This window comes from Malaya genurostris, chromosome 3 (genome assembly GCF_030247185.1).
Source record: "Malaya genurostris strain Urasoe2022 chromosome 3, Malgen_1.1, whole genome shotgun sequence".
Lineage (NCBI taxonomy): Eukaryota > Metazoa > Arthropoda > Insecta > Diptera > Culicidae > Malaya > Malaya genurostris.
Genome location: NC_080572.1, coordinates 276,159,320 through 276,185,614, shown reverse-complemented (window position 1 = coordinate 276,185,614; position 26,295 = coordinate 276,159,320). Strand labels below are relative to the sequence as shown.

The 26,295-nt window shown below is 37.5% G+C and overlaps 1 protein-coding gene across 9 annotated transcripts in view; it reads left to right on the top strand.

Annotated features, from left to right (window-relative positions):
* LOC131434684 (uncharacterized) overlaps positions 1 to 26,295 on the top strand; it is a 68,144-nt gene that overhangs the window by 16,900 nt on the left and 24,949 nt on the right. For 8 of the 9 annotated variants that reach the window (XM_058601672.1, XM_058601673.1, XM_058601670.1 and 5 more), the window contains one exon: positions 22,768 to 23,015. The exons of the other annotated variant lie outside the window; for it this stretch is intronic. In XM_058601672.1, the coding sequence (XP_058457655.1) occupies positions 22,978 to 23,015 (38 nt within the window). In that variant the 5' untranslated portion in view covers positions 22,768 to 22,977. The remainder of the gene's footprint in view (positions 1 to 22,767; positions 23,016 to 26,295) is intronic. 9 annotated transcript variants of the gene reach the window in all.

Below are 26,295 nucleotides of genomic sequence, written 5' to 3'. Positions count from 1 at the left end.
TCGAAATCAACGGTAGAATGGTATACTACCAAAAATGTCACTTTCGTCCCAAAAGACATCTATCCACCAAATTGCCTATAACTTAGACCAATTGAGGAATTTTGGGCATTAACGAAGGCACATCTTAGGAAACATTTCTCGAAACCATTCAACAGTTCGAAAAAGATTGGAAAAAAGTGTCAAAACCAGCCCAGAAGTCTGTATGGAATTCAATGAGGAACGTTCGCAAGAAGGTGGGCCAGCTAGTCTACAATGGCTAAGTAGCAAATGTTGAGAATAATATTCTGTTGTTGTAGTATAATATTATTAGTATATCGAATATAATTTGAATATCTAACACTTGTGAATTTTTTACAGCGAAATCAAAGTGCGTCCAGACTTTCTAAGACAGTCTTTAAAATGTTGTTTAGGAAAACACTACAATCTTAATTCGGATAAAAAAAATTTGAAAATTGAGAAAATTATTGGCAGAACAGAAAAATTTAAAATGTGTTCCGAATGACACAATCAAAGACTGTAAAGTTCGTTTTTTTGTAAAGTTTTACAGAAGTGGTCGGTTTTTGTAGGATGAGACTCGGCATTCCGCGGAACAGTCATAGAACAAATACAGGCTTTATAGTTTGGTACATAACTTGACTGCTTAATTGTCCACAAAGTGCAAATCATCATTCTTTGTACTTTTCTTAACAAAGCACCTTGTTTGGGGTAAACGTTTCTGTTATCGACAATGCTCCGAGGCAGATTGGGTTAATCCGAGGCAGATTGGGTTAATAATTTAATCAGACACCACCTTTTGCCATTTTGGATCCTCATTACAAGGTTTGATTTTTTCTCGTTACGGAAATATTGTCCCGTAAAAACTTTGATAATACCAAACAATGCCCTGGAAAAATAAGCCATATGCAAACAATCAACAAATCTCAGTGTAAAGTCAACACAGACGACGTTTCGCGCATCTCTTAAGGCTATTCAACCAGCTTGGCATGATCTTATCAGTCGTTTTATTAAATAGGACTATTCTAGATAAGTCTAGAGTCGTGTCACATTGGACTACCTCAAGCAGATTTCTGTCATCGTTTCCACAGAGAAACGCAAAACTACGACCACATACTTCATAAAAACAAAGTTATTTCATTGGACTAACACATTTTGACTTCTTCTGACAAGCCTAAATGGATCCAACACTTCATTTTTATGGCTTTCCCCACAATAGAGGTAGGAAATATTAGCATGCAAAATTTTACCGATTACATAAATTTCACATAATTTTGAGAGCGAAAAACAAAGCTTGATGTCACCTGCGGCTTAAACCGGAAGATTTCGAACGCCGGATAAGTGCCGAAAGAGTTGATATCTTTCTTGAAAAAAAAAATTGGCAAGAGACATATGTTCTCCGGGGAGCTAATGCTTCTGTTAATGCTGGATAATATTCTGATTCTGAACAACAGATCGGATACCTCTCCGGTGATGATGACATGTTTTGTTTCGAGGTGGACTCTTGTGCTACGCCTTTTTTAAATTTATCTTGTCATGCTTTTTGTGGTCTGTGCCTCGTCGACTGTCGGCTGTCAATGGTGTCACATTATTTTTGTTTTATTTTTGCACACTCAAACGATAGAACGATGGGTACTTCTGGGGGAGTCGTAAAAACCGGGCGAAGGATATAAACTTCTGGTATCACGCTTCATACAATCAGTCGTTAATATATGATAGACTGACTGGCTGACTGCCGGGAACTCCGCTCTACTGTGGGAGAATTTGCCGAATATGTTCAACAATTATTGGACAAATATTGACCAAGTTGTTTCGGTTTTACCGAACAAGACAAACGAATTTCGTTACGTTCTCGGCCTGTTGCTTGACTATTCAATGGGTAAATATTTGCTGAAGACGCTTCTTGGGTTGTTGATGTTTTCATTAGTATGCTACACGGATACCGATGCGTAATGTGCCGGATTACGGTGATTAATGTTCTTGTCTTGGGAGCCGTGCAAATCGAGAAAGCACTCAGTTAAAGTTTCCAAAACAAGACTTACTTTAATTCAACTACAGTCAGTCAGCATATTTAACGTTCCCATCGAAATGACAAACAGTCTAGTTAATGTCAACGAAAGTACTCATAAAATCAATCAAACAAATTAAAATCCCCGCGTTTAACCCGCACCGGTATCGGATTCTGATTAACCGTATCGCCCGAATCTGTCAGTGTCAGATTCTAATGATTATTAACGAGCCGACGAAAGGTAGGATTCTAGCGACAGCACCGAGAGAACGAAACCGGCTTGCTTTGACCGCTGCGGAATGGGTGACGTATTGAATAATGAGTGTCGGTTCTGCGCCACGTGTGATCGAGGCGTGCCTCCATAAATGATGCAACAGGTGACGGGCTATTCTGAAGGGCCGAAATCAAGGCATTTGTCAGTTCGCTTGTTAGGCACAGAGCACATGTACTCTACTCAGCTCGGTTAAATTGTAACACCTTCTACGGGGTTCTATTATCACACACGGCCGGCGAATCTCTGATGAACGATTCGTGATTCTTCTCCATGATTACAGGCTGTAATTTATGTTTGCATTCGATGTTTAATTATTCGTGCCGTCGGCGTTGTACGCGTCTCTTGTGTAATTATTTTCCCATGCTATCTCTGCTTGTTTTTAGCATGTATGGTGACTAATCTATTGAGATGCTACCGCGACTAGCAGGGTGACTCGACCGAAATGATTGCGCAAATAACTCTTTCATATACTTCTACAACCTTCCTGAATCTTTTAGTTTATTGGAGACTTGGAATCGATTATAATCAGAAAATCACTTAATTTTATTCAAGATTTCAATTTTATCCATTATTTTATTCGAATAAAATAGCAAAATAGAATTGGAACAAAGAGAATTGAAATTTATTATTGAATTCAAGATCTTTTTTTATACAAATGTAGCGTTTTCTTCAGACTTTTAAGAAAAAATACGGATAAAATTATTCGTCACGGTTTCGAAGGAATACTCGAATTTTTCCTGTAACACGGCTCATTACGCGGCGCACACCTTCTTCGTCCATCGTTTTAGCTATCTTATTCCACCAGGACGTAATCTGATTGATGTCTTTGACAATTTTTCCCTTTCCTCTTCATGATTGCCCAGTGTTTCTCAATAGGGCGGAACTGGGGACAGTTGGGTGGGTTAAGGTTTTTCGGAACAAACTGCACCCCTTTCTCTGCATACCATTCTGGAACGACTTTGCTGTAATGACAGCTTGCCAAATCTGGCCAAAACATTTCGGGATGGTCGTGGGATCGAATAAACGGCATTTTCGTTTTTGGAGACACTTTTTTTGGTATAGTTCCGATGTCATTGTCTTATTTGTAACGAAAACTCGTTTTTTTGCCACAGCTACAAATGCCCTGCCAAATCATAAATTTTCTTGCAAATTTGTCGGGAAAAAAATTTAAATTTGGCTGGAACATCCTCCCGAGCCGTTGCAAAGTAAAGTTTTTTACCTGTGGTTTGCCCGAAGTCAACCTTGACATAGGTTTCATCGTCCATCAGAAGACACCCGTCGAACTTGGTCAGCACCTGGTCATATAGTTTCCGAGCACGACTTTTGACCACACTATTCTGTTTTATGGTCCGATTTGACTGTTTACTAGCTCGATACGACTTGATTTCTTCCCGGAGTCGAGTTCTCCTCACGGCACTATGGGCAGCACTGAATTTTCTGGCCAAATCACACAGTCCGACAGATTAGGATTCCTCCTTATCGTCTTCAAAATCTTACCACGCAGCTTACGGTCGACAGTTCCACTCCGACGATTGGCTTGAGGCTTCCGAATCATCGTCAATATTTCCTTTTACTGTTTGATAACGCGCCATACGGTATTTCTGGGCAATTTCAGCTGTTTAGCTAGCCTAGATGCAGACCACAATGGATTTTCCAAATAACTGTGCACAATTTTTTCCCTTCTTTCGGCTACCATGTTGATTGTTTACAAAGTACAGTCGATTTGCGGATTGTCAAAAATCAGCTGACAAAATTGCCAAGAACTTCTTAATCCGTCCAGCAGGAGCGCCACAATATGAGCAAAAGTTTGTTCCAATTCTAAATGAAGCGAGCTTTATGTGCAAATCTATGTAAAAATGCGCACTCAATTTTCTGGGTAATTTCATAACCAATTTAATAAACTAATACAAATAAAAGGTCTTGAAATTCTTTGAAGGGCCCCCAAAAATTTTATTCTGATCCGACTTTCTGCTCCGGCAATGAGATAACTGAAAAATGTTCAGTTTCATGAGTATTATTTCACAATTGATGACGGAACGTGGTGCACATTTTTAAAAACTTACTGGTAAATTCATCTAATTGGCAGATCTTGTTAGTTAGTGGATATATAAATCTATTTTGGGACTACTAGTCCCCGGTTTCCGTTTTCGAAAGCACCGATAATAGTGAAGAAAGCTCCAAAAACGGAACTCACTTCGATTTCTCAGCAATGGTTAAACCGATTTTCACAAATCTTGATTCAAATTAAAGCTCTCATTGTTTCAAAAGATACTGTGCAATTTCATCCAGATCTGACTCTCGGTTCCGAAATTATGTGGCGATGAGTGTCAAAACTTTCAAATCGTCATATAAAATGTCGACACAAAACTGGTACGTGCTGGTACGGAAGAAGTCTGTGCTTTGTTCAATTTCGAACAGCGTGCAGGGTTGCCATATCTAAATCTATAATTTTCAGGCGGAAAACCTGTTTCGGGGGATCGAAATTCTATATTGAAAACCTGTATACGAGAAGGATAGGAAATTTAAGCGCCATGAAATAAAAAAGTGATGAAATCGAATCTGAAAATGACAGCAACTTTTTGTTTAAAGTTAGCGTTTATTGTAATGTAATTAGCAATCATTTCTTCATTTTGGGGTTATCCTAAGTTTGTGCTCAGGGCACATAACCGTTTTTACCTTTATTTACGTTTCGTCTTAGACTCGTCAGTGCAGAGCAGTTCAAATGTTTAAGGAGTGTATCGAAAAGTAGTTATCAACATTGATTATTGAATGAAAAAGCAAAAAAAAAAACATATTTTGACATCAGTTTTTGATATATCGTAGAAAAATTACATTTTTATGCATTTCGCTGATTATATTGAAGAAAATCCTAGTTTCTGTGAAACGCTCGCACTTTGGACTTGACATTCTTCATTAAATTCTGCACAGTTACTTTTGTGACTTTCCTGGTGGCAGCTTTTTTTAAACTCCTGCATGTTTTGGGACACTGTACCTTCCTTCCGAAAGTACCGCTTGACAATTGCCCAAATTTCAATTAGTCGAAGATCCGGGCAGTTCGGTGGGTTGATATCCTTTTCCACGAATTGTACATTATTTTTTGACAACCACTGTAGAACGGAGTTGGCGTAGTGGGCTGAAGCCAAATCCGGCCAGAAGAGAGAAGGAGCCTTATGCTTTCTGTATAGTGGCAGCATTCTCTTCTTCAAACATTCTTCCTCGTACACCTTGGCGTTAATTGTGCCCTTCGTAAAGAAAGTCGATTTTCGCAAACCACAGGTACAAATTGCTTGCCAGACCAACACCTTCTGCCCAAACTTTTTCATCGCCACCGTGGTGTCAGCGTCGTCCAGGTCATGCTTCACCGATTTCGTATAAAACTGCGGTCCGGGCAGCGCTCGAGAGTCTTCCTTGGCGTAAGTTTCGTCGTCGATCAGGATACATCCATCTTTATTCTGGAGAATCCGGTTATACAGTTTTCGCGCTCTTGTTTTGGCCTGAACTTGCTGTACCAGGAACTTTTTCGGCACCTTCTGTTTCTTGTACGTTTTCAGGGAGTTCCGAACTTTGATCCGTTGAATCATCCCGATGCTGGTGTTGAACTGCTTGGCCAAATCCCGCGTCGACGCCGATGGGTTTTTCCTGATGTATTTAACCACTTTTAAGTTTCGGCCGGGCTGGCTGGGACCCGTTTTCCTACCGGATCGGGGCAAATCCTTCATGGAAAGAGTCTTACCGAACTTCTCGATAAAATTTTTGACACTGGTGTGGTGCACTTTCACCCGTTTTGCAATTTCGTTGTACGTGACACCATTTTTGAGCACCTCATCATTGAAACGATAAACCGTACCGAAACCAATCGATTGCGCTGCTGTTATTGACATGTAAACAAACATGTCACCTCAAAACACGCTGCAAAAAACTAAGCCATTTCAGAGTAATAACTGTTTGAATGTTACTAACTACTTATCGATACACTCCTTGGTGCAAACCTAAACAGGTCAACTTGAACCGCTAAGCAGACGTAAAGTTAATGCTATTTGCAAAACACTTTTTCAATTGACACCAAAGTGCCATGTCTTTTCTAACGTGCCGCACGAAAACGTCTTTTTCGGCTAATACTGGCCGATTCAGGTATCAGGTCATTTAGGGGTTATGGTTATGTGCTCTTCACGGAACCGCCAAACAATCTGACTTTATGTACATTCCACCCAATTTGGGGGCTCCGTTCAGTAAGCTAATTTTAGGTGAAGTAGCTGTAGGTAATTTCCGTAAATCACGTGCAAAAATATGCATAAAGATGAGTTATATTTACTCTACAGTTGAGTCGTATTGACTCAATTTCTGGTTGATACGGTTTACTTAATTTTAGCGTATTGAACAAAACTCTCGCTGTTGGATGGTTTCGCTCTTCGTAATTTGACAACAATGGGAGGAGTGAATGAAAAAAAAACGATTCAAAAGAACTCAAAATTAAGTAAAAAGAAGTCAAATAATATGTAGTTTTTATTTTCCGTGTAAACAGAAACTTAGGATAACCCCTAAATGATATTCCAGTATTAGCCGAAAAAGACGTTTTCGTTCGGCAGGTAAGAAACTTCGGTGCCAATTGAAAAGTGTTTTGCAAATAGCTTTCACTTCACGTCTGCTTAGTGGTTCAAGTTGAAATGTTTAAGTTTGCACTAAGCAGTTCAATTTGAATTGCTCTGCGCTGACGAGTCTAAGACGAAACGTAAAGAAAAATCATTTCTTTTTACTATCTTACATTATGACCAATGTTACCATATTTCCATCTTATAAGAAGTTTTAATAGAAAACATAAAGAATTGCGCTAAAATATTTTCAAAGAATAATTGATATTCTTTTTAATTTGATTTGTACCCACTTGTTAGTATTATCACAAAATCGTGATATCGATTCTATTCTATGAAAGAATAGAAAGTTTATACAATCACTTGAAAAATTAAGTAGTGAAAACTGGCCTGGAGGGCTAGGTGGATTAAAGAAGGTTTTTTTTTGTATATTTAAGATGATTTTTATTAGCTTTTACTCAAGAAAAGAAAAAAATCATCTGCGTGCCGGAATCATTATGAATTATCATCACGCGAATACATGCTTTTGTCACACTTCCGAATATTGATAATTGAAACGGTTTGAATATAAGGCGGAACATGTGGAAGCATAAAATTACATGGTTTTGTAGGGGACAAGACTGATTATGATGACATTAAAAATGCGATGTTCAAATTCATTCATAAACTCACTTGAATTTGAAACATCCACTACAAATCGTTTGTGGCCTTCTAGGATTTCTGCCTCGAAAATATAAATTATATAGCGATTTGGAAGTACATCCGGAAACCGAAAGACGTCTTCTTGGAATTGAAGATTTTAAAACTATAAACTATTGATATCCACTCGCCAAGCGTGGACAGAAAGTATCTATAATTCCTTCAAAAATTCATGAGTTCGGCTGAAGTATACATCAGATATCAACAACATTCAATGGCGATCTGACTGATGAGGAGTCCTTTAATTCGCCACTAACATAGTTTGAGAAAAATCGACCCAGTCATCTCTGAAATCTCGATCTTTTTATTAACAACACAGACACACACACACACACACACACACACACACACACACACACTCACTCACGCAAGGACATTAGGTTATTTCGAAATGAATCGATTTTCTAAAGTTTTCTATACACACTTAAATTGGATTATCGATCTCAGCTGTTCAATGCTCGGTAGCTGATTTTTTCAGTAAAAATAACATTTCATCACAGCGGTACCTAAAAGTACTGCTATCACCAAATTTTTGTTCATACTGATATATCAGTAGAATAAGAATGTTAGGTAGTTCCTCAAAAGATGAAAAAAAATACCGAATGAAGTTTAGTGTGTACCTATTTTTGCATTTCTCTTATAGAAAGGCTATGCAATCACTATAAAAATCTACTTTTTAACCGAGGCCCGGGGCCGAATGTCATATACCACTCGACTCAGCTCGACGAACTGAGCAAATGTCTGTGTGTGTGTCCGTGTGTGTATGTGTGTAACAAAAATATGCACTCACTTTTCTCAGAGATGGGTGAACCAATTTCCACAAACTGAGATTCAAATGAAGGTCTTATGGTCCCACAGTCTGCTATTGAATTTCATTTGGATTCAACTTCCGGTTCCGGAGTTAAATGGTAATATGTGAAAATTAGAGAAAAATTGTGCACCTAATTTTCTTTAAAACGGCTCAACCGATTTTCACAAACTGAGATTCAAATTAAAGGTCTTATAGTTTCCTAAAAATTTGTAGAACATTTTATCCGGATCCAACTTCCGATTCCGCAACTAAAGCGTGATAAGTGGAATATTACCAATTGCATTAGTATTTTTTCACGAACGATGGACAAAAATAGGTACAAATCCCATGAAACTATCTGATAAATTCTTCGGTTTTCAGAACTTGTTAGTTTGTAAGCCTATAAACTTAATTCGGCACTACTGGTCCCCCCTTTTTTGTTCCGGAAGTACCGAGAGTGGTGAAAAAAAAAACTCCAAAAATAGAATTTACTTCGATTTCTCTGCGATGCTTGAACCGATTTTCATAAATCTTGATTTGAATTAAAGCTCATATTATCTTTAAAGCTACTGTGAAATTTCATCCGGATCCAACCATCGGTTCAACCGCCGATATAGGGCGATGAGTGTCAAAGCTTTCAAATCGCCATATAGAATGACAGTACAACACCGGTACGTGGTTGTACGGTGGAAGAAGAAAACACAGAACGAACGATGCGTGCTTTGTTCTGTTTCGTACACGCTATAAAGAAAACGAAACGGTTACGGATGTCTGCTACTAGTGTGTGATATTGGTCTGGTTTTTTTATATGTAGGAAGTGTGTGCAAAATTTGAAAAAAATTGGTGCAGTAGTTTTTAAATGACGATGAACACGGACTTTCAAAACCTGCTTCCGCGTTTAATGTTTTTTGTCTATAAAATCAATGGAAACAATTTAACAAATAATTTATTATAATGAAGCATTTCAAGAATGTTTTGTCAACTTTTGAAGTTAATCGAAGTAGAAATCTTGGGCCTGTGCGCCGAGCTCTTGCTTCTTCGCAGAATGAGATAGTCATAGATAAAGGTCCATAACTACTAGAGTTTCGTTCCAATAGGCTTGAAAATTTCACAGAATATTCTTGATATGTTTTACTATAAGAAAATATAAAGAAAATAATAAATGATTTTTCAAAAGTGTTAGACCCTACCCGCCCCTTAACAGACACATTCATCTTTTCCAATGGAACTATCATGAACTATCATGAGATAGATCCCTTATCCTTCGTGGAGAACAGAAAAAATCTTCTAAGTTTGTAAGTCATATTAATTGATGGGAACAGATAGTAGTTCGAGGAGGCCAAATCTGGTGAACAAGGTGAACAAGAATGCACAAGTAATTGGAACTCTAAACCGTTGATTTTAACCATGATAGCGATGCTCACGTGCTTCATGTAAGGCCTTTCACAGCGATTTTAGTCTTTATTGGCTTCACTAATGCACGCTAATACTTGCATTTAGGTAATCCTACAAAAGTATACTACGGCAATCCCAGAAAACTGGCATTTTCCCGACCCATTGAGCCTTCCTTCCAGGCACTCGTGTCACTTCGAAGCACGACTTCAGTCCTTTATCAGGTAATCTTTTTGTTTTCTGGAGTATAATAATGGATCCAGCCAAACATGTACTCGAATTGCACTTGCGTCTTTTTAGTCCAAAAAAGTATGTGCAGGACCCAGCGCTAGAATAACTTTCTCATTTGCAGAATCTTTCCCGACTATGGTAAGGAGTGTATCGAAAATAAGCTATCCACATACATTTGTATTGTACGCATGTATTTGTGATGGTTTTTTATGCTCAGATCACAGTATGCTGTGCGTTTGGCTGTCAGTTTTCGTTTGTTTACTTGCTTGTGCGGTTGAAATTCTGCGTTTTCAAAATGTCGCGTATTGAAAAGGAAGTGAAAATTAAGGTTCTGGACACATGGCTAAGTGAGAAGGGTATTACTATGCGAAAATTGGCGAAGCGGCTTGGAATTCATCATGCCACACGGAGAACCCTTCGATCATAAAATTGCGATATCGCAGTTTTTAATTTTTGCGATAGTTGATTTAACTAATTTCTTTTTGATTCAGCCAAAATGGTTTTTGATTTGCATATATTCAAGTAGTTGAAAAATATGTTGTTTTGAATGCTGTCAAATGCCGGAGACAGTTGAAAGCAAAACAATAATCGCAATGCAAAATCAACAACTATTTTAAGTTGAAATCTGTTCGCGTCGCTTCAAAATGTCAATGAAAACAACATCGATGTGTAGACATAAGAATGGAGGATTCCGACACGATGGTTAAAGTGTTTGGTGAAATTGTGTTCATTCGATTTAAGAATTTTACACTTGTTATCGTGTTTATCTAACAGCGGTGTTGTGGTAAAGTTAACCTCGTTTGAGATGAAAAAGATTTGGTGACAAATTAGAAAATGTTAATGAATGATCATCTCGTAATCTTTCAGGTATGCGCAAAAATTTTTTGCTTCAAATTCGATCATTATTTACTTCCAGCAGACTGTTTTACTTCCAGCTGTTTGATACCGATGATGATGTTCATGCATTAGCAATAAAACGCTTTTTGACATGAATTTAATTTATAAAAGTAACAGGAGCGAAGGGTTTCAAACGCACAGAACGCGCTGCGATTGAATGGCGCGTTTGAATTGCCGTCGCAAAATTCCAATTCCCAGCCGTTGATGTACCCAAGCTCATATAAATTGACTAAAATTATCAGTGCATAACTTTAGTTCAACCGTTTGAAGGCATCATTTTAGGTAAATTTAATAATTTCGCTAATTTATCCGCCCCTCCGGGCACTTTTGCTGATTAAAAACGTTTTTCTACATCAATCATTTCCGATCGAATCAAAAGTATTTTTTTAGAGTTTAGATCTTTACTGATCTCAAAACAAACAAACAAATAAAACCGATTTATTTTTCAACTAACAGAATTTTGTTTCAATAACAACACCAGTTATTTCAACTAAAATATTTGTTGAAATTGAAAGGTATGTGTCCTCACTAATTGACAGCATTTTTTTCTCAAACAGTTGAATTAGTTGTTTCAACCATCGTTTCTGCTAATCGAAAAACAAAAACGACAGTTTAGTTAAAACAACAATCGATTAGTTGTACCAAATTTTAACCAATCGAATTAAGAAAATCAACTAATATTCTGGTTGAAATGGGATCGCGGGTGGTTCCGTGCAGTGTTAAAACCATCATTAATAAGTTTGGGGAACACTATTCTTTGGATGAACTACCAGGAAGAGACAGAAAACTCGGTTCTTCCAACCCGAAACTGGACCAGAAAGTGGTATCTCTAATCATGAAGAACAAATCAATGTCAGTACGTGATTTGGTCAAAAAAGCAGGAACGAGTGTCGGAATGATCCAGCGTATCAAGAGGCGAAATCACCTGAAGACCTACAACAAGGGCCCGGAAATTGAATTCGCGTCTTTTGCAGTGTGCGGATGCATGCGTTTTGATGGACGATGAGACTTATGTAAAGGAGGACTCAAAAGCCTTTCCAGGTCCACAATAATTTACTGTCGTCGTTGGGGAGGATGTGAGCGATGCGAACAGGTCGATTCTAGTGGAGAAATTTGGTCGAAAGGTACTGGTATGGCAAGCACTATGTTCCTGTGGTTTGAAGTCAACCATTTTTTACACTACTGGAACTATAAATGCAGAAATCTATAGATCTGAGTGTCTCCAGAAGAGATTGCGGCCTTTATATAGCATAGCATAGCACACCTTCACTGTTTTGGCCGGATTTAGCGTCGGCTCACTATGCCAAAACCACTCTCAATTGGCTTGCAGAAATGGGTATAAATTTCGTTGAGAAAAATATCAATCCACCAAATTGTCCTCAACTTCGACCCATCGAACGTTACTGGGCAATCGTGAAGAGGGTCTTCAAGAAGACTGGTAAGGCAGCTGGGAATATGCAGGAGTTCAACAAAATTTGGGCTCAAGCGTCTGAAAAATGCGATGCAACACTTGTCCGGAACTTGATTAAGAGCGTTCGATCAAAAGTTCGGAAATTCGTGAAAGAATAACTTAAATTTCATCAGGTTTTCATTATGCTCAAATTCAACCTCGTACAATAAAGGATCAATTATCGGTTTGAATAAAATATCGTTTCTTATCATAATTTGAAAGAAAAATTTGTGGATAGCTTATTTTCGATACACTCCTTAAGCTCGGGCGGCACTTTCTCTTTCCGGTCATCCAGTACAATTTAGTGGTTTTTTATTATTGTCGTTTATTTTGCCCCGGATTTAACCTCCAATTTATTCAGTTTTGATACTATTCGCTTCGTATCAAACTTTTTTTGTTGTTTCTGTCTTTGATTTTGGGAAGGGCCTCCCCTCTGGGTATGTGCCTGAGTGAGGCCAACTATTAATAAAACAGTTTGGGTCCGAAGCCGGAAAATAAGGCCGGGCGTTCTCGTGATGGAAAACTACTAACTCGTGAGTGGTGATCGAAGTTAACAATGTCGGTGCGTGTGTATGAATGTATGTGTTTATGTGTTTGTATATATGTGTGCATTTATCAAATAAAGTTCTTTACATTCTTCTCAAAGATGACAGGACCGATTTTCGTTTCACTTCCTGATTCGAATTGAGTGTTTCAATTTATTTATATTATAGTATTCTTTACATTTCGTCTTCGACTCGTCAGTTTTCCATTCGACTCGTCAGTGCAGAGCAGTTCAAATTGAACCGCTTCCAGTTCAAACTTGAACAGTTCAACAGTTCAAGATCCGCTAAGCAGACATAAAGTTAACGCAATTTGCAAACACTTTTTTATATTGCGCCGAATCGCAATTTTTTTCCTGACGTCCCGAAGGAAACGAATAATTTTGGTTATTTAGGGGTCTGACTAAAAACAAGTGTCGATATTAAATGTGAATATTTCTTCGGGCATTTATTTATTTGGTACAAAATAGGTAAATTCCGCGTTCATTAGTTACATTCTTTTGATCGGGACATTCAATCTTCCGATGAGAAGCCCTCTCACTCTTCACCACACGGCGGGGAAACGACCAGTGCTTTCGGGGCTTGATGAGAACCGACGTGTTTAAATAATTAACAAATTGTTTATTTGGATTTCATAGTTTCTGATTGGATGCTGATACGATCTTCTCTTCGGTTGCGGTTGCAGTTTTGTTTGTCGTTGAATTTGAATTATAGTTGCCAAACAAGCGAAGACAATCGGAATGCTTATTTAGCACCAGAGCTGTTTCGCTGCTAATTAGAAGTTTAACACCGATCGTGGAGTGATATTCATCGAAGGAATAAAATAAAATTGTGTTGGATGAGGTAATCCACTGAGAATTTTTGTTTTGGTAGCTTTCTGCAGAGCGTGAAAGTTCCTAAATTTGCTCATAGAAGGAAGCCTCCCCACTTGAGCGATAATCATAAAGCATGAAATTGAAATTTACTTTATCTGGACCGGAATGGGAGGATAATGCATTCTGGTGCACTGGAATCCTCGAGCTCTAGCTGCCAAACGAGTTCTGCTCGGGGAATGTTTGTGGACGTGAGATGGGAGTTACTGTGTTACGTTGGCTGCTAGTGTTTGCGTAGTTTGCCTGCATACTGTGTTACATTTTCCACAGTCGATGTGGGATGCACACAATGATATATATAGCTAAAGTTCAAGGACACCATACATTGATAACATTTCGTTGCAGCTACAGAACAGTACGGGTATGGAATGGTTGGTGATGAAAACTACAAAATTTTGCTTCTAAGTTCTGACGCAAAATTTAACCTTTCATTACAGTTACAGACGGTGGGTCGAGTCTAAATTATACTACTAGCTTATTCTCTGATCTATCGACCCAGTTCCAGTATGGTTGGAAAGCCTTGCTAAATTTTTAATCAGACTCCTTGGCAACCCACGCGTTAAGCAAGGGTCTGACACAGATAAAATTTTGTTTTCTCTGTACTATGGATTCCTGGATTCACTGGCACTACTCATGCTTTTTACTGTGCAAGAAATTGCTCAACAATCTCGGAGCCCGCAATTATCATCACAACCCATTTTTTTGAGATCGGATGGAAATTTGTAGTGAATTACTTTAATATAAATTGTCTACAAATTTCACACACATACAACGGAATTTGCATTATTCGAGAGAAATCGGATCGCTTCGGAATACCATTCCCTACTCCGGGTAATCTAGTTCAGTGAATCTTGACAAATAATCGCTCGATGAATACAAATCAGTTCGATTATCGTTCCGAACACCCGGCTGGTAAGATACAGGAGACACGTGCTTCGAATTAGCTAAATCGTGCATATGAAGCGTTCATTTTGTAGGGGACACTCGGTACCGTTGGACTGTGAATTATTTTTGATTAAAACTCCGGGACAGTTTGATTAATATTTTTCCTATTAAGGTTTAGGTTATATTTGGAAAGCGAATCGCATGAAAATGTCACTAATGGTGACTTGTTTACATTTGTGCTGTTTGTCCCAGAAAGTATGGACGCACTTTGATTTCGCTGTAAAAAATTCAAAAGTGTTAGATAATCAAATTTTATTCGATATACTGATAATATTAGACTACAACAACAGAATATTAAACTCAACATTTGCTATTTAGCCATTGTAGGCTATCTGGCGCACCTTCTTGCGAACGTGTCTCATTAAATTCCGTACATACTTCTTGGCGACAAGTTTTGACACTTTTTTTCAATCTTTTTCGAACTGTTGAATGGTTTCGGCTGCCGAGACATGTTTCTTAAGATGTGCCTTCGTTAATGCCCAAAATTCCTCAATTGGTCGAAGTTGTGGGCAATTTGGTGGATTCTTTTGGGACGAAAGTGACATTTTTGGTAGTATACCATTCTACCGTTGATTTCGAGTAGTGGCAAGAAGCAAGATCTAACCAGAAGACAACAGGAACCTTGTGGCTTCGAATTATGGGTAGAAGTCGTTTTTGTAAACATTCCTTGATGTATACGCTGTTCATTGAAGCAGTGGTGATGAAGGGTTTCGAAATCTTACCGCAGCTACAAATTGCTTGCCAAACCATACCTTTCTTACCAAATTTTTCGCCTTCAATCGATGTCTCGGACTGGTTTAACACTTGCCCTTCTCGCACCGTATAATATTGTGTTCCTGGTAAGGATTTGTAATCGAGTTTCACGTAGGTTGCGTCGTCCATGATTATGCAGTTCAAATTTCCAGCAAGAATCGTATTGTACAGCTTTCGAACCCTCGGCCGGATCGATGCTTCTTGTTTCGGACTACGTTTTGGTTGTTTCTGCTTCTTATAGGTTCGAAGATTCAAACGTTATTTTGCACGAAGAACATTTGACTTCGAAGTGTCCACTTTTTTGGCCAAATCCCGAACTGAAACCTCCTTCTTTTGCTCGAACGCCTTCAGTATACGTTTATCCAACTGAGGGTTAGAAGGCCCTTTTTTGCGACCCGTTTTTGGTTTATCCTCAAAGGTGTTATCCTCACCGAGCTTCCTGATTGCATTTCGCACGGCTTTTTCACTTACTCCTTCCATTTTTGCTATCTTTCTCAGTGACAGTCCGCGTTCTGTGCACCATTTGTACACAATTTTTCGACGTTGTTCTGCTGAAAGTCCACGCATTTCGAAACAAACTAATGAAAACGAATAAACAACTGCACAAGTGCTTAGAGAAGATTGTAAACAACAGGACGCAGCCATTAAAATTGACAGATTCTGAACATTGCAAACTTTTTCTCTGCATTTTTGTTAGAGTGTTCAATCGATTTCTTAGAACTTCTGCTTCGACACAATTTTTCTATAAATGACAGTTTTTATGCAAAAATTTGTACACATTTGTACTGACACAAAGAATCCTTACAGGTCGGGGCTCGAACATACGACAACTGGCTTGTAAGATCAGCGTCCTATGCATTGAACCGCCAACCCGGGACGCTTGGGCACATAACCGTTTTTATTATTTTTACGTTTCGTCTTTGACTCATCAGTGCAGAGCAGTTCAAATTGAATTGCTTAGTGCTAAACTCGGCAGTTCAATTTGAAAAGCTAAGCAGACGTAAAGTTTCTGCTACTTACAGAACACTTTTTGTTTTGCAACGAATTGCAATGTCTTTTCTGACGTGCCGAACGAAAACGTGTTTTCGACTATTTCTGGCCGATGCAGGTTTGGTCATTTAGGGGTTAGCCCTAAATATACGCTATGCGCTAATCACATGTTGGTTCTAAAAAAAAGATGTTGGTGCCGAAATCTCTAATAGAAAACAAAATATGTTTTCTCGTAGAGTGGCTCGAGGTAATAATTTTACGGGGTGAAGAATGTTTGCAGGCTCAATTTAAGCGTCTGGGGTGTATTTTTTCGCAAATTTTCACCGCAGTCATTTTGTCGCCGGGTTTTGAATATGTCTTTCGTTGGGCAAAACTAAACTTAGATAACGGTTTGACGTCATAACAAATAATGAACAACTATCCTGACTGAGTTGGCAGAATTTCCAATGTTAAATTCTCTCTAAAATTTTGAAAATAATTTCTAGGATTCGTATGCTTTCGACAAACATTTTTTGAGATCAGCGAATAGTCAGTAGTCACTGGGGGCCAGATCTGGACTATGCGGTGAATGAGGAAGCAGTTTGAAGTAGAATTCGTTCAATTTAACCATCGTCGCCTACGACTTGTGAGTTGTTTTGGTGAAACAGTGGATTTTTCTTCGACATATGAGCAAAGATAAACACAAGTTAGAATTGTCTTTAAAATTTTATGTACCATTCAAATAGAAGTGATTAACATAGTTAAACCGAAACAGTAAACGTAGGTATGGTCGCTATACGTGCCGTAACTATGACAATGTTTGTTTTCATTTTAATAGCAAATTAGGTTTAAATGGCCATGATATCGAACAATCTCGCATCACATTCTTTTACGAAGAACTTGTAAACATGTTTTTTTCCTGTCTGTATTGTAATGTGACCATGGTATTTTTAGTGATGCTTTTCTATATTTATCGAGGTTTTTTTTAACAAGGGGCTGTTAAAAGCATAACATTACTGAGTTCTGCGATTCACGATTATTGTATAAGCAATTTTTACTTCGTAATGTGGAGTTTATCTAAAAACGCTATGTGGTATACGCTAGTGATTGTTTTTTTCCTTTCTCAACATATTCGATGAACACTGAAGCCATAATCTTCCCAGCTGACTGTTGTGCCTTTGGACATGAGCTTGAACTTAGCGAGGCGTCTCTCGCCGATGATATCGCAAATAGGTAAATAATTTGTTGCTAATTAGTAACGGTAATTTTGAATTGGTTGCTCAATTTTTTTAATTTTTCTGAGTACTTCGTTAAGCTTATATGAAGTTAGCGAAGCCTCCCTTCTGAATATGTTTCAAAACAAATCGAATCCTAGTGGATAGTTTGTTGCTAATTTGCTGTTAATTAGTTACGGTAATGCTTAGTTTGTTGTTCAATTTTTTTAAATTTTTTTTTGAGTAATTCGCTAAGTTCATATGAAGTTAGCCAAACCCTTCTCTCAAATATGCTTCAAAACAAATCGAAGCCCAGTGAATAATTTGTTGCTAACTAGTTACGGTAACTTCATATAAACTTAGCGAAGTACTTAAAGAAATAAAAAAATTGAGCAACAAATTTAAAATTACCGTAACTAATTAGCAACAAATTGTTCACTGGGCTTCGATTTGTTTTGAAGCATAGTTGGGAGAAGGGCTTCGCTAACTTCATATGAACTTAGCGAATTACTCAAAAAAGTTCCAATAAAAAAATTAAGCAGCAAATTAAAAATTACCGCAACTAATTAGAAACGAATGAGCAACAAATTATTTACCGGGCTTCGATTTGTTCTGAAGCATATTTGGTAGGGGACTTCGCAAACTTCATATGAACTTAGAAACGTAATAAAAAAATGAAAAATAATTATGAAGCAAATTCAAAATTACTGTAACTAAGTAGCAACAAATTAGCATCAAATTATTCACCTATTTATGTTATCATCGACGAGAGGTGCCCCGCTAAGTTCATGCTCATCCTTTGGACGCTTCGGACTTGGATCACCGACTACAGTCCACTCAGATGATGATCGTTTTGATTCCGGAATGAAGTGATGGATCCATATTTCAATCATTGTTACATATCGACGCAAAAAATCTGATTTATTACTTATGAACATGGCCAAACACTGTTCGGAATCATCAACACCTTATTGTTTTTGATCGACTATGAGTCAACGCGGCACTAAGTTTGAAAACAGATTTCTCATGGTCAAATGTCCGTGCATAATTTTCAACACACTGCCTTCTGATATCTGTACGGTCTCAGTTACTGTAAACAATTTCAATTTTCGATTAGATATAACCAATTTGTGGACTTTTTTGATGTGTATGGAGTAATCACCTCAATTGGACGACTAGACTAAGTTCATCGGTGTCCAATAAAAATGGGTCTTTTAGGTAAAGCAGAGCCCAGATAATACATTTGAAACCATTTCTGAGCTGGTACATTATTTTTGTCATCAAGATGCAATGACAATGTAACACGCAAAATTGTTTCGAATCCATTATTTTGAAAATGACAAAAGTAGCTTCACTTAAATGGCTGTCATGTCATGAAATTTCACCCATTGAGGTTTCTATGTCCTGTGCAAAATGAACGGCGACCCTTGTGAAATATGGGTGGCCAATATATTTCGTGATGAAAACTAAACTATATGTCAGAGTGATTCACACGTTTTATAAGGGGACTATCACTGGCACGGAACGATTACGGAACAACAACACTGACACAACGTCAAGCTCACGGAACATTTTGACGTCGGGTACGTAAGTAATATTCTGCAAGAACACTATTAAAATAATCTTAACGTCGATCGAAGTTGATTGATCGTCTGAATCGTGTTTAATGCAGGCGTTTCCTGATGAAAACAAACCAATCTCATTTGCGTCTGTGGTTGTAAGTGAGCTGTCAGAAAAGTCAATAGTCTTTTGAAAGTTGGTACTTCATAAACGTCATATGAATTTGAGGATTTGACAAAGATAGCGTGATCTGTATGTCTGTCACACGACTTATTGACTGATGTGTTTTTCAGTCTTGTTTTTTACGAGAAATCTTCATAAATTTATACAACTTCCATTGAAGAATCCAACCAACTCTTTTGCGATCGCTGCGCTGCCCGAGTGGCGAGCTTTGAACTACACACTTAGAAAATTTCGCAGAATTCGGTAATTTTTTACCGAATTTTCAACAGCTGAAGGTTCGGTAATCAGTTCGGTAATACAATTGATTACCGATCGTTCGGTAATTGCTGAACTGTCAAACAACTACCGTGAACTGTAAACCAAATGGATCTAACTGATTGTTCGGTAATTTGTTATTTGTTTGTTTTCCTTTGGTTAAAATTCTTTTATTTTCGGATTTCAAAAAACAACACATGTTCACAAAAAATGAATGAAGAAAATTGAATTTTTAATTTAATTCCAACCTGTTGTGGCTATGGTTTTATTCTACCTTCCAAAACACCGCACAATCCGTCGAGTCCACCAGAAATTACCCTCGAACGATTTATGTAGGGAGCAAGTGGACAAGTGATACAAAATTATTTTCTGCCTATAAGTAAACAAAAAGCTTTTAGTGATTCTAATGTTTCAAAAATTTTAACATCTGTACCTTAATCCATTCGATGAACTCTTCAAGATTTTTTTCGTTTGGTTTATAAAAAGACTCTTACTGAACATTTTATCAATTTTTTGACAGTTAGTTTTCACGACAATCAGTATTTACAGAAGTTCGGTTATTGGAAAATTATTTTACCATACGGACGGTAGAGTTTTACCGTACTCGGCGACTATTCAGATTTACCGTATGAATTGTATATCTATTCACAGAATTCGTTAATGAAAACTTGCGTAACACTGATCGTCCGGTAAAAATTTGCATACTTTTTGTAAAATGACGTTCATGTGCCGAAATATCGGAAACTTCTATTGATTACCGAAAGTTTTCGTCAAAAAAATTACCGAACAACGGAATGGAATCTTGGTGTGTAAGCGATGGTGATAATTTTCAGATTTTGCTTGAAGATTCGAACAAAATGCAGAGTTTTAATTTTTTTTCTTATGAATCGAATACTAACATACAAAAACGTGTAATAATTTGGTAAAAAAAATCGATCATTAATGATTCAGTAACTTTCCGTGTTATATTTGATTGGTATTTATGGAGAAATCGTGACATGAAATACTAAATTCGAAGAAGTGAGGTTGGGTCGACGACACGACCAGGCACTCCGAAGGAAAATCGGAATAAACTGTGTACGTGAGCGATTTACCGCCAGTTACCGCAAATATAGCGACCCCTTGTTAATGATAAAAATGAAATTCTTAAGCAACACTGTTCTGGTTGCTACAACATAGTTACCGAGGTACTCTAGAAATTAAAATTAACAAATAAATTGAGAAAGTTCGTCTGAATTCGAATATCGCAAGATTGCTTTTGGGAAGTTTTGAAGATTATTTAAAATATTTCTCATAACAAATTTATAATTTCAGTTTGACCAGATGGTGGTGTTTTGGAAGAGCCTACAAGCTTTTTAATTTAGTAAGCTTTCAAATATGAATCTCCAGAAAATATACGAAATCTAGCTGTGTATATATATCTCAATATTCGAAAATTGGACGATGTTACCATTTAATTGTTTCCTGATAAAAAATGAAGAGAGCATGTATGAATCAGCTCAAGAATACGGCCGGTTACTCACTCAAATTGTTATCTGTCCATAGAATAAATATCGATTCTACTATGACACGACCGACCGCAGTAAAATGCCTATTCATTTATTTTTCAATGAAAAACTAAAAATAGTTGTTGCAAACGTATTTTACTTTACATCTCGTTTATGGATGTTCTGTTCGTACAAGTATCGAGTGTTTGAATACGGGTGGATTATCTTAAGTATGACTCGAAAAATTTTTAATTCTGTCATATCAAAAATACTTCTTCACTAAGAATCTTGGTGAAGTTAATCTAAGTCGTCTTAATCGTTTTAATTTTTCGTCATATTTTCCCTGTATGAGTTTTTATTGATATTTTGTCGAATTGGTAACCATATTCGATAGTACCAATTTCGAGTGTTAGGAAGAAAAAGATGCTTCGATTACACCCAAATTGGAGCGAACATAGTCACAGCTACACTACACCGGTGCAGCGCTAAAAACAAAAAACGGCATTATATTTCCTCTCCTTTTGATCCTTTTTCTATCTTGACGGCTGTCCAAACTTGGATTTCGAAGCATAGGCGCATAAGCAAACGATATCGCAGCCGTTTTTACAAAAATCGTTAGATGGAATATAAGCTAACCATTTAAATTAAACCCATAATACATTTATAATTGCAATTTCGTCTTCTTCCTTTGCGACATACAATAGAACCATGGTAAAATACTTATTGATTTGTTTTGTTCTATTCATTTTTTCAATTGAACAACAAACGAATCCAAGGATATTGTTATTCTAGAATCAACAGTTTATCAACCTGGGTTGCCAGTTCCAAACATATTTACCAAGATCTCATTTTGACATTACGAGTTACTGAGGGGTAGTTAAATTTACGATACAGTTTTAAAAGCGAGTGGCAGGTCGTGTCGTCGGTTGGGTACTGTTTTCATATCTGGGATATTCTTTGTTATTTTGGTTGGATAAATTATGATCAAAAGTTTTATGACTAGTCTATTTACTCATGTTTTATCATCTAAATCAAATCTGTATGTGAACTGAAAATTTCAAATTTCATCCGAGATTGTCAAGAGTATAGGACAATTTGAAATCATATGTTTGATGGCAACACGTGAATATTCGTCTTTCTTACCCATATTTGTAAGGTTTTGCATCGGCATTCTTTCAAACTCAAGTAAATTGAAAAAGCCGTCAAAATTTTTTCTAAATACATGGGATATGTCAAAACAATCACCATAACGCTATCTCGTTGTGACCACGTTGATTGGATTGTTCAATTGTCAAGTTGCAAATTTTAATCCACTTACACACATCCGCGTTACCTTACTTTCAGTTACACACTTTTCTAGTAAAATTTATCAAAAAACTTATTCTTTTTAGCGGCTCACATACATAGGTAGCTAATTGAATTAGAATTGTTTTAATGTAGCATATTATAATAACCAAACTGCTTCCACTCTCCCCTACGCTAACTGGTAGCAGCTGGTGAAACTCGCATGGCATACTGGGACGGTTCCGAGGATTGTCGCTGATTGTCAAATCGGTACATCTGCCGAATGCTTCTTCCTAATGTCTGTCTGTGTCGTATTGAAAATTACCAATGAGACGAAGGAAATATGTAGTTAGTAAAATCCGAACACGTTTTTTCGTAGGTGGCTGCCAACCGTCAGGAAGTGAAACCGGAAACATCACCTGTGTAGTAATTGTAGTAGTAATGCGTACCGAAAAGTGTCAACAGTGGTTTGTGCTGCGGAGCAAGTGAAATTTTGGCAGATTATTCTGTTTTATTTTTTCTTTATTTCGTCTCTGTCACCAAAACCAAACAGAAAAGCAGAGAAACCGTTTGCCCGGGATACAGCGCGATGGAAGTGTGTTGCTTGAAAATGGCATCCAGATGCAGGTAAATATTAAACAGAAACAAACATTGTAATCTTTTGATATAAGTGCGAACTTGTCGTTCGCCGGACGAAGAAGGAGGCTAAGCTAGCGAATGACAATCCGGAAAGTAAACAAATGCGCTCTACTTTGTCTTGGCACTTCGATAGTTTGGTTGGTAAACGTTTTGACGATGTTCGGTGTGAGATTAATGGAAACCATAACCCGACGAATAAACAGATCATTGTCGATAGGTTGTTTGTATGTGTTTTACAGTTTGGTTTGGGTTGTAACAAGTTGGTCCAAATGGTTAAAAAATACCGTTACACAAACATTCAACTTGAGCGTGAAAAATAACGACTGGTTTAAATATAACTGGCATGGAGTCATCCGCCATAACTGACCTAGCAGATTTCCGGGAACCGGGATCGGTTATAGTAGTAATATTTCGGCATGTTCTCTATGCTTGAAATAATTGTTTTATTTTTCGCTCAATTTGACCATCCAGTAAAAAAATATCGTGTGTTATAGTATAGCAAAGTACTGACTTCCGGAGAGCTATTCCAAGGTCAGACCCAATTCACTGGAATCGGATGGAGATTAAACAAACCAACGCCAATCGTCGGCTCACACAATTCGAATGATGATGCTCATCCTCATGCTGTTGTAAAGCTCAGCATTCGATGTTCATGTCACGATAGCAGTTTTGTACCCCCTCAACCAGCTACACTGGACCACCGGTAAACCGTCCACCGATGTCTGATCGATGTCACGTTATTGTTCTTTTCCTACGAAAATGAATGGGTTTGTGTGTGGCGAAAGCCGATGTTTTTTTTGGTTACTGTGAAAACGATTCGCGACCGACTAAGTACCGTACTGTTGTGTTGTGACATTGCCGACCAGACCTGCCATTAACCTTGACATTCAATTCAATTCATGCTGGAGCTTTTCATGCCACTATTTTTTTGTTGTTTTCGTTGGTGCGCTGTGGAAACAAGGTATTTCCCAGTTTCACTTCGTAGTTTAAGGGGAGGGGGTTCAAACGGTACAGGTGCGGGACAGAGGATGTTTTTATCGTAGTAATTTCATTTGTTTCCTTTCCGTTGTCGGCTGTATTTTGTTCTGGCTGAGTTATGGTTCCGAAACAGCTGAATGTTGATTAAATCACGTTTGTAGCGCAATTGTGGGATTGCTCGGAGCGGATTTTTCCCATGGGGCGGAGACTTGCATGATTGCGGAATCATTACTGCTGCTTGCTGCTGTTTGTTAGTTTGTTTCTAGTCAGCTGATTTCAAGCTTGTTGAAAACTTGACCTTTGGTAATGTTTTGTTGTTGATAGTTTATTTGATTTCGAGTATTTTTTTTCTCTAAAGGTCCATTATATTATGAACAAGCTTATTTGTGGTCGTTTAGGTGAACTTTTAGCTTTAGCGATTTTTTCATCACTCAAAACGCGCACTTCTGTTAATGTAATGCGTCATTTGTTCTTCAAATAATTGCCTATAGTTAAAAAATAAGCTATCAGAAATTCGAAACCGTCGTCAAAATTGGTATTGATCTTCAGAGATACAATTACTTCTGATTCTTTTAAGAACAATCGCTGGTTCAACTTTGAGCACTGTGGAAAAAAAATCACATATGAGCAAGATCAGTCTTCATTGTCGATTGATTGATATCGTTTTTTGAAAACCGGTGAGGGTGTGAAAATTGATGACAACAGGAATTCTACAGGAATTCACTGAGCACAGCACGTATCTATGAGACTTTCAAAATCATAGAAAATTACCAAATTTTGTATCTCTATGGAAACTAGTGGTGGGTGAGAAGGAACATCAAAATAGCTGAGGGTGCTCAAATCGGTGAAAATTGTGAATTTGTAACTTTCAGTAATGCTCCTTTAACACTCCTTATCACAAGAGCTAGGAAAAAACCGGTTTCGGTATAGTACGATTTACTTAGTTCCAACGCAAGGTTTTGTTTGAGGGATACCGTGTTCGATTTCGCAGTCTGTTGTTTAATTCACAGTAAAATTAATACTAGATGAAGCATTCATGAAAAGAATCTGTTAATGAAATGTTTATTTCACCGTGGAATTGCTGCTTTGTGCGCTGTATCGAAATTGTTTGGAATTATAGTTCTGGATTTTATAACACATAGTTGCTCTGACTACATATCTGAGACTCAGCATGGATTCATTCCAAAGCGCTCAACTTTCACAAATTTAGTAACCTAAACTTCCTTCATCATACGTTCTTTACAAGCACGACTACAAGTAGATTCTATATACACCGATTTCGTTGTTACGTTCGACAAAATCAATCATCACATAACGATCTCCAAGTTAAGTAGACTGGAATTAACGGATAATTTTTTAATTGGCTTTGATCATATCTAATTGGTCGTGAAATGATACTGCAAATAGGAAACTGTACAACCTCACTATTTGCTGTTACCTCTGGAGTTAATCAAGGAAGTTACCTTCGACCGTTTACAATTTTATTGTATTTCAACGATCTAAATTTTTCGATCAAGTGTATGAAACTATCGTTCGCCGATGACTTTGAAATATTTCATATAATCAAATCTGCAGCTGACTCAGAGTTTTTACGATAACAGTTGGACAATTTAACTAATTGGTGTAACATCAACAATATGGTTTTGAATGCCACTAAATGCTCCGTTATCTCTTTTAGTCGCAAAAAGTCTGTATTCAAGTTCGACTATAATATTTCACAAACTGTTCTCGAACGCGCATCGTCTGTTTAGGAGCTGAGTGTTCTTCTGGATTCCAAGTTAAATTTTAAGGAGCACATAGAATTTATTATCTCCAAAGTCTCGAAACTATTAGACGAGTCCATTACTAGCATGTGCCGCATATTTAACAAATGTTTCAATTCTTTCGGCTTTCATTTATCACGTAATGTTATCAAGAAATCGTTCCTAATGTTATACTCTGATTAGATTTAGTTACTATAGAAGCACTAGATTCAAGGAAATGTATCATTTGGATGATTATTATCTGTTGATGCAAAAGATCAGGAGGTTTTATGACTACTGGAGAGTAAGTTTGACAGAAAGTAACTCCAGTGGGCTTTTCCCTGATCTAAAAAGAAGAATTAAAGATGAGGAGGAAAAGTGAGACATTCAGGGTAAAATCCGTCTACAGGAAAAGGCGTTGTCTCAGAAAACGAAAACTAAACAGGAGGCGATAAATAATTGAAACTGAAATATATCATACCGATGTGATCTACCTTAAATTTCTTGAAGATCTTGAAGATCTTGAGACAAAATAAAATGTTTTCGCT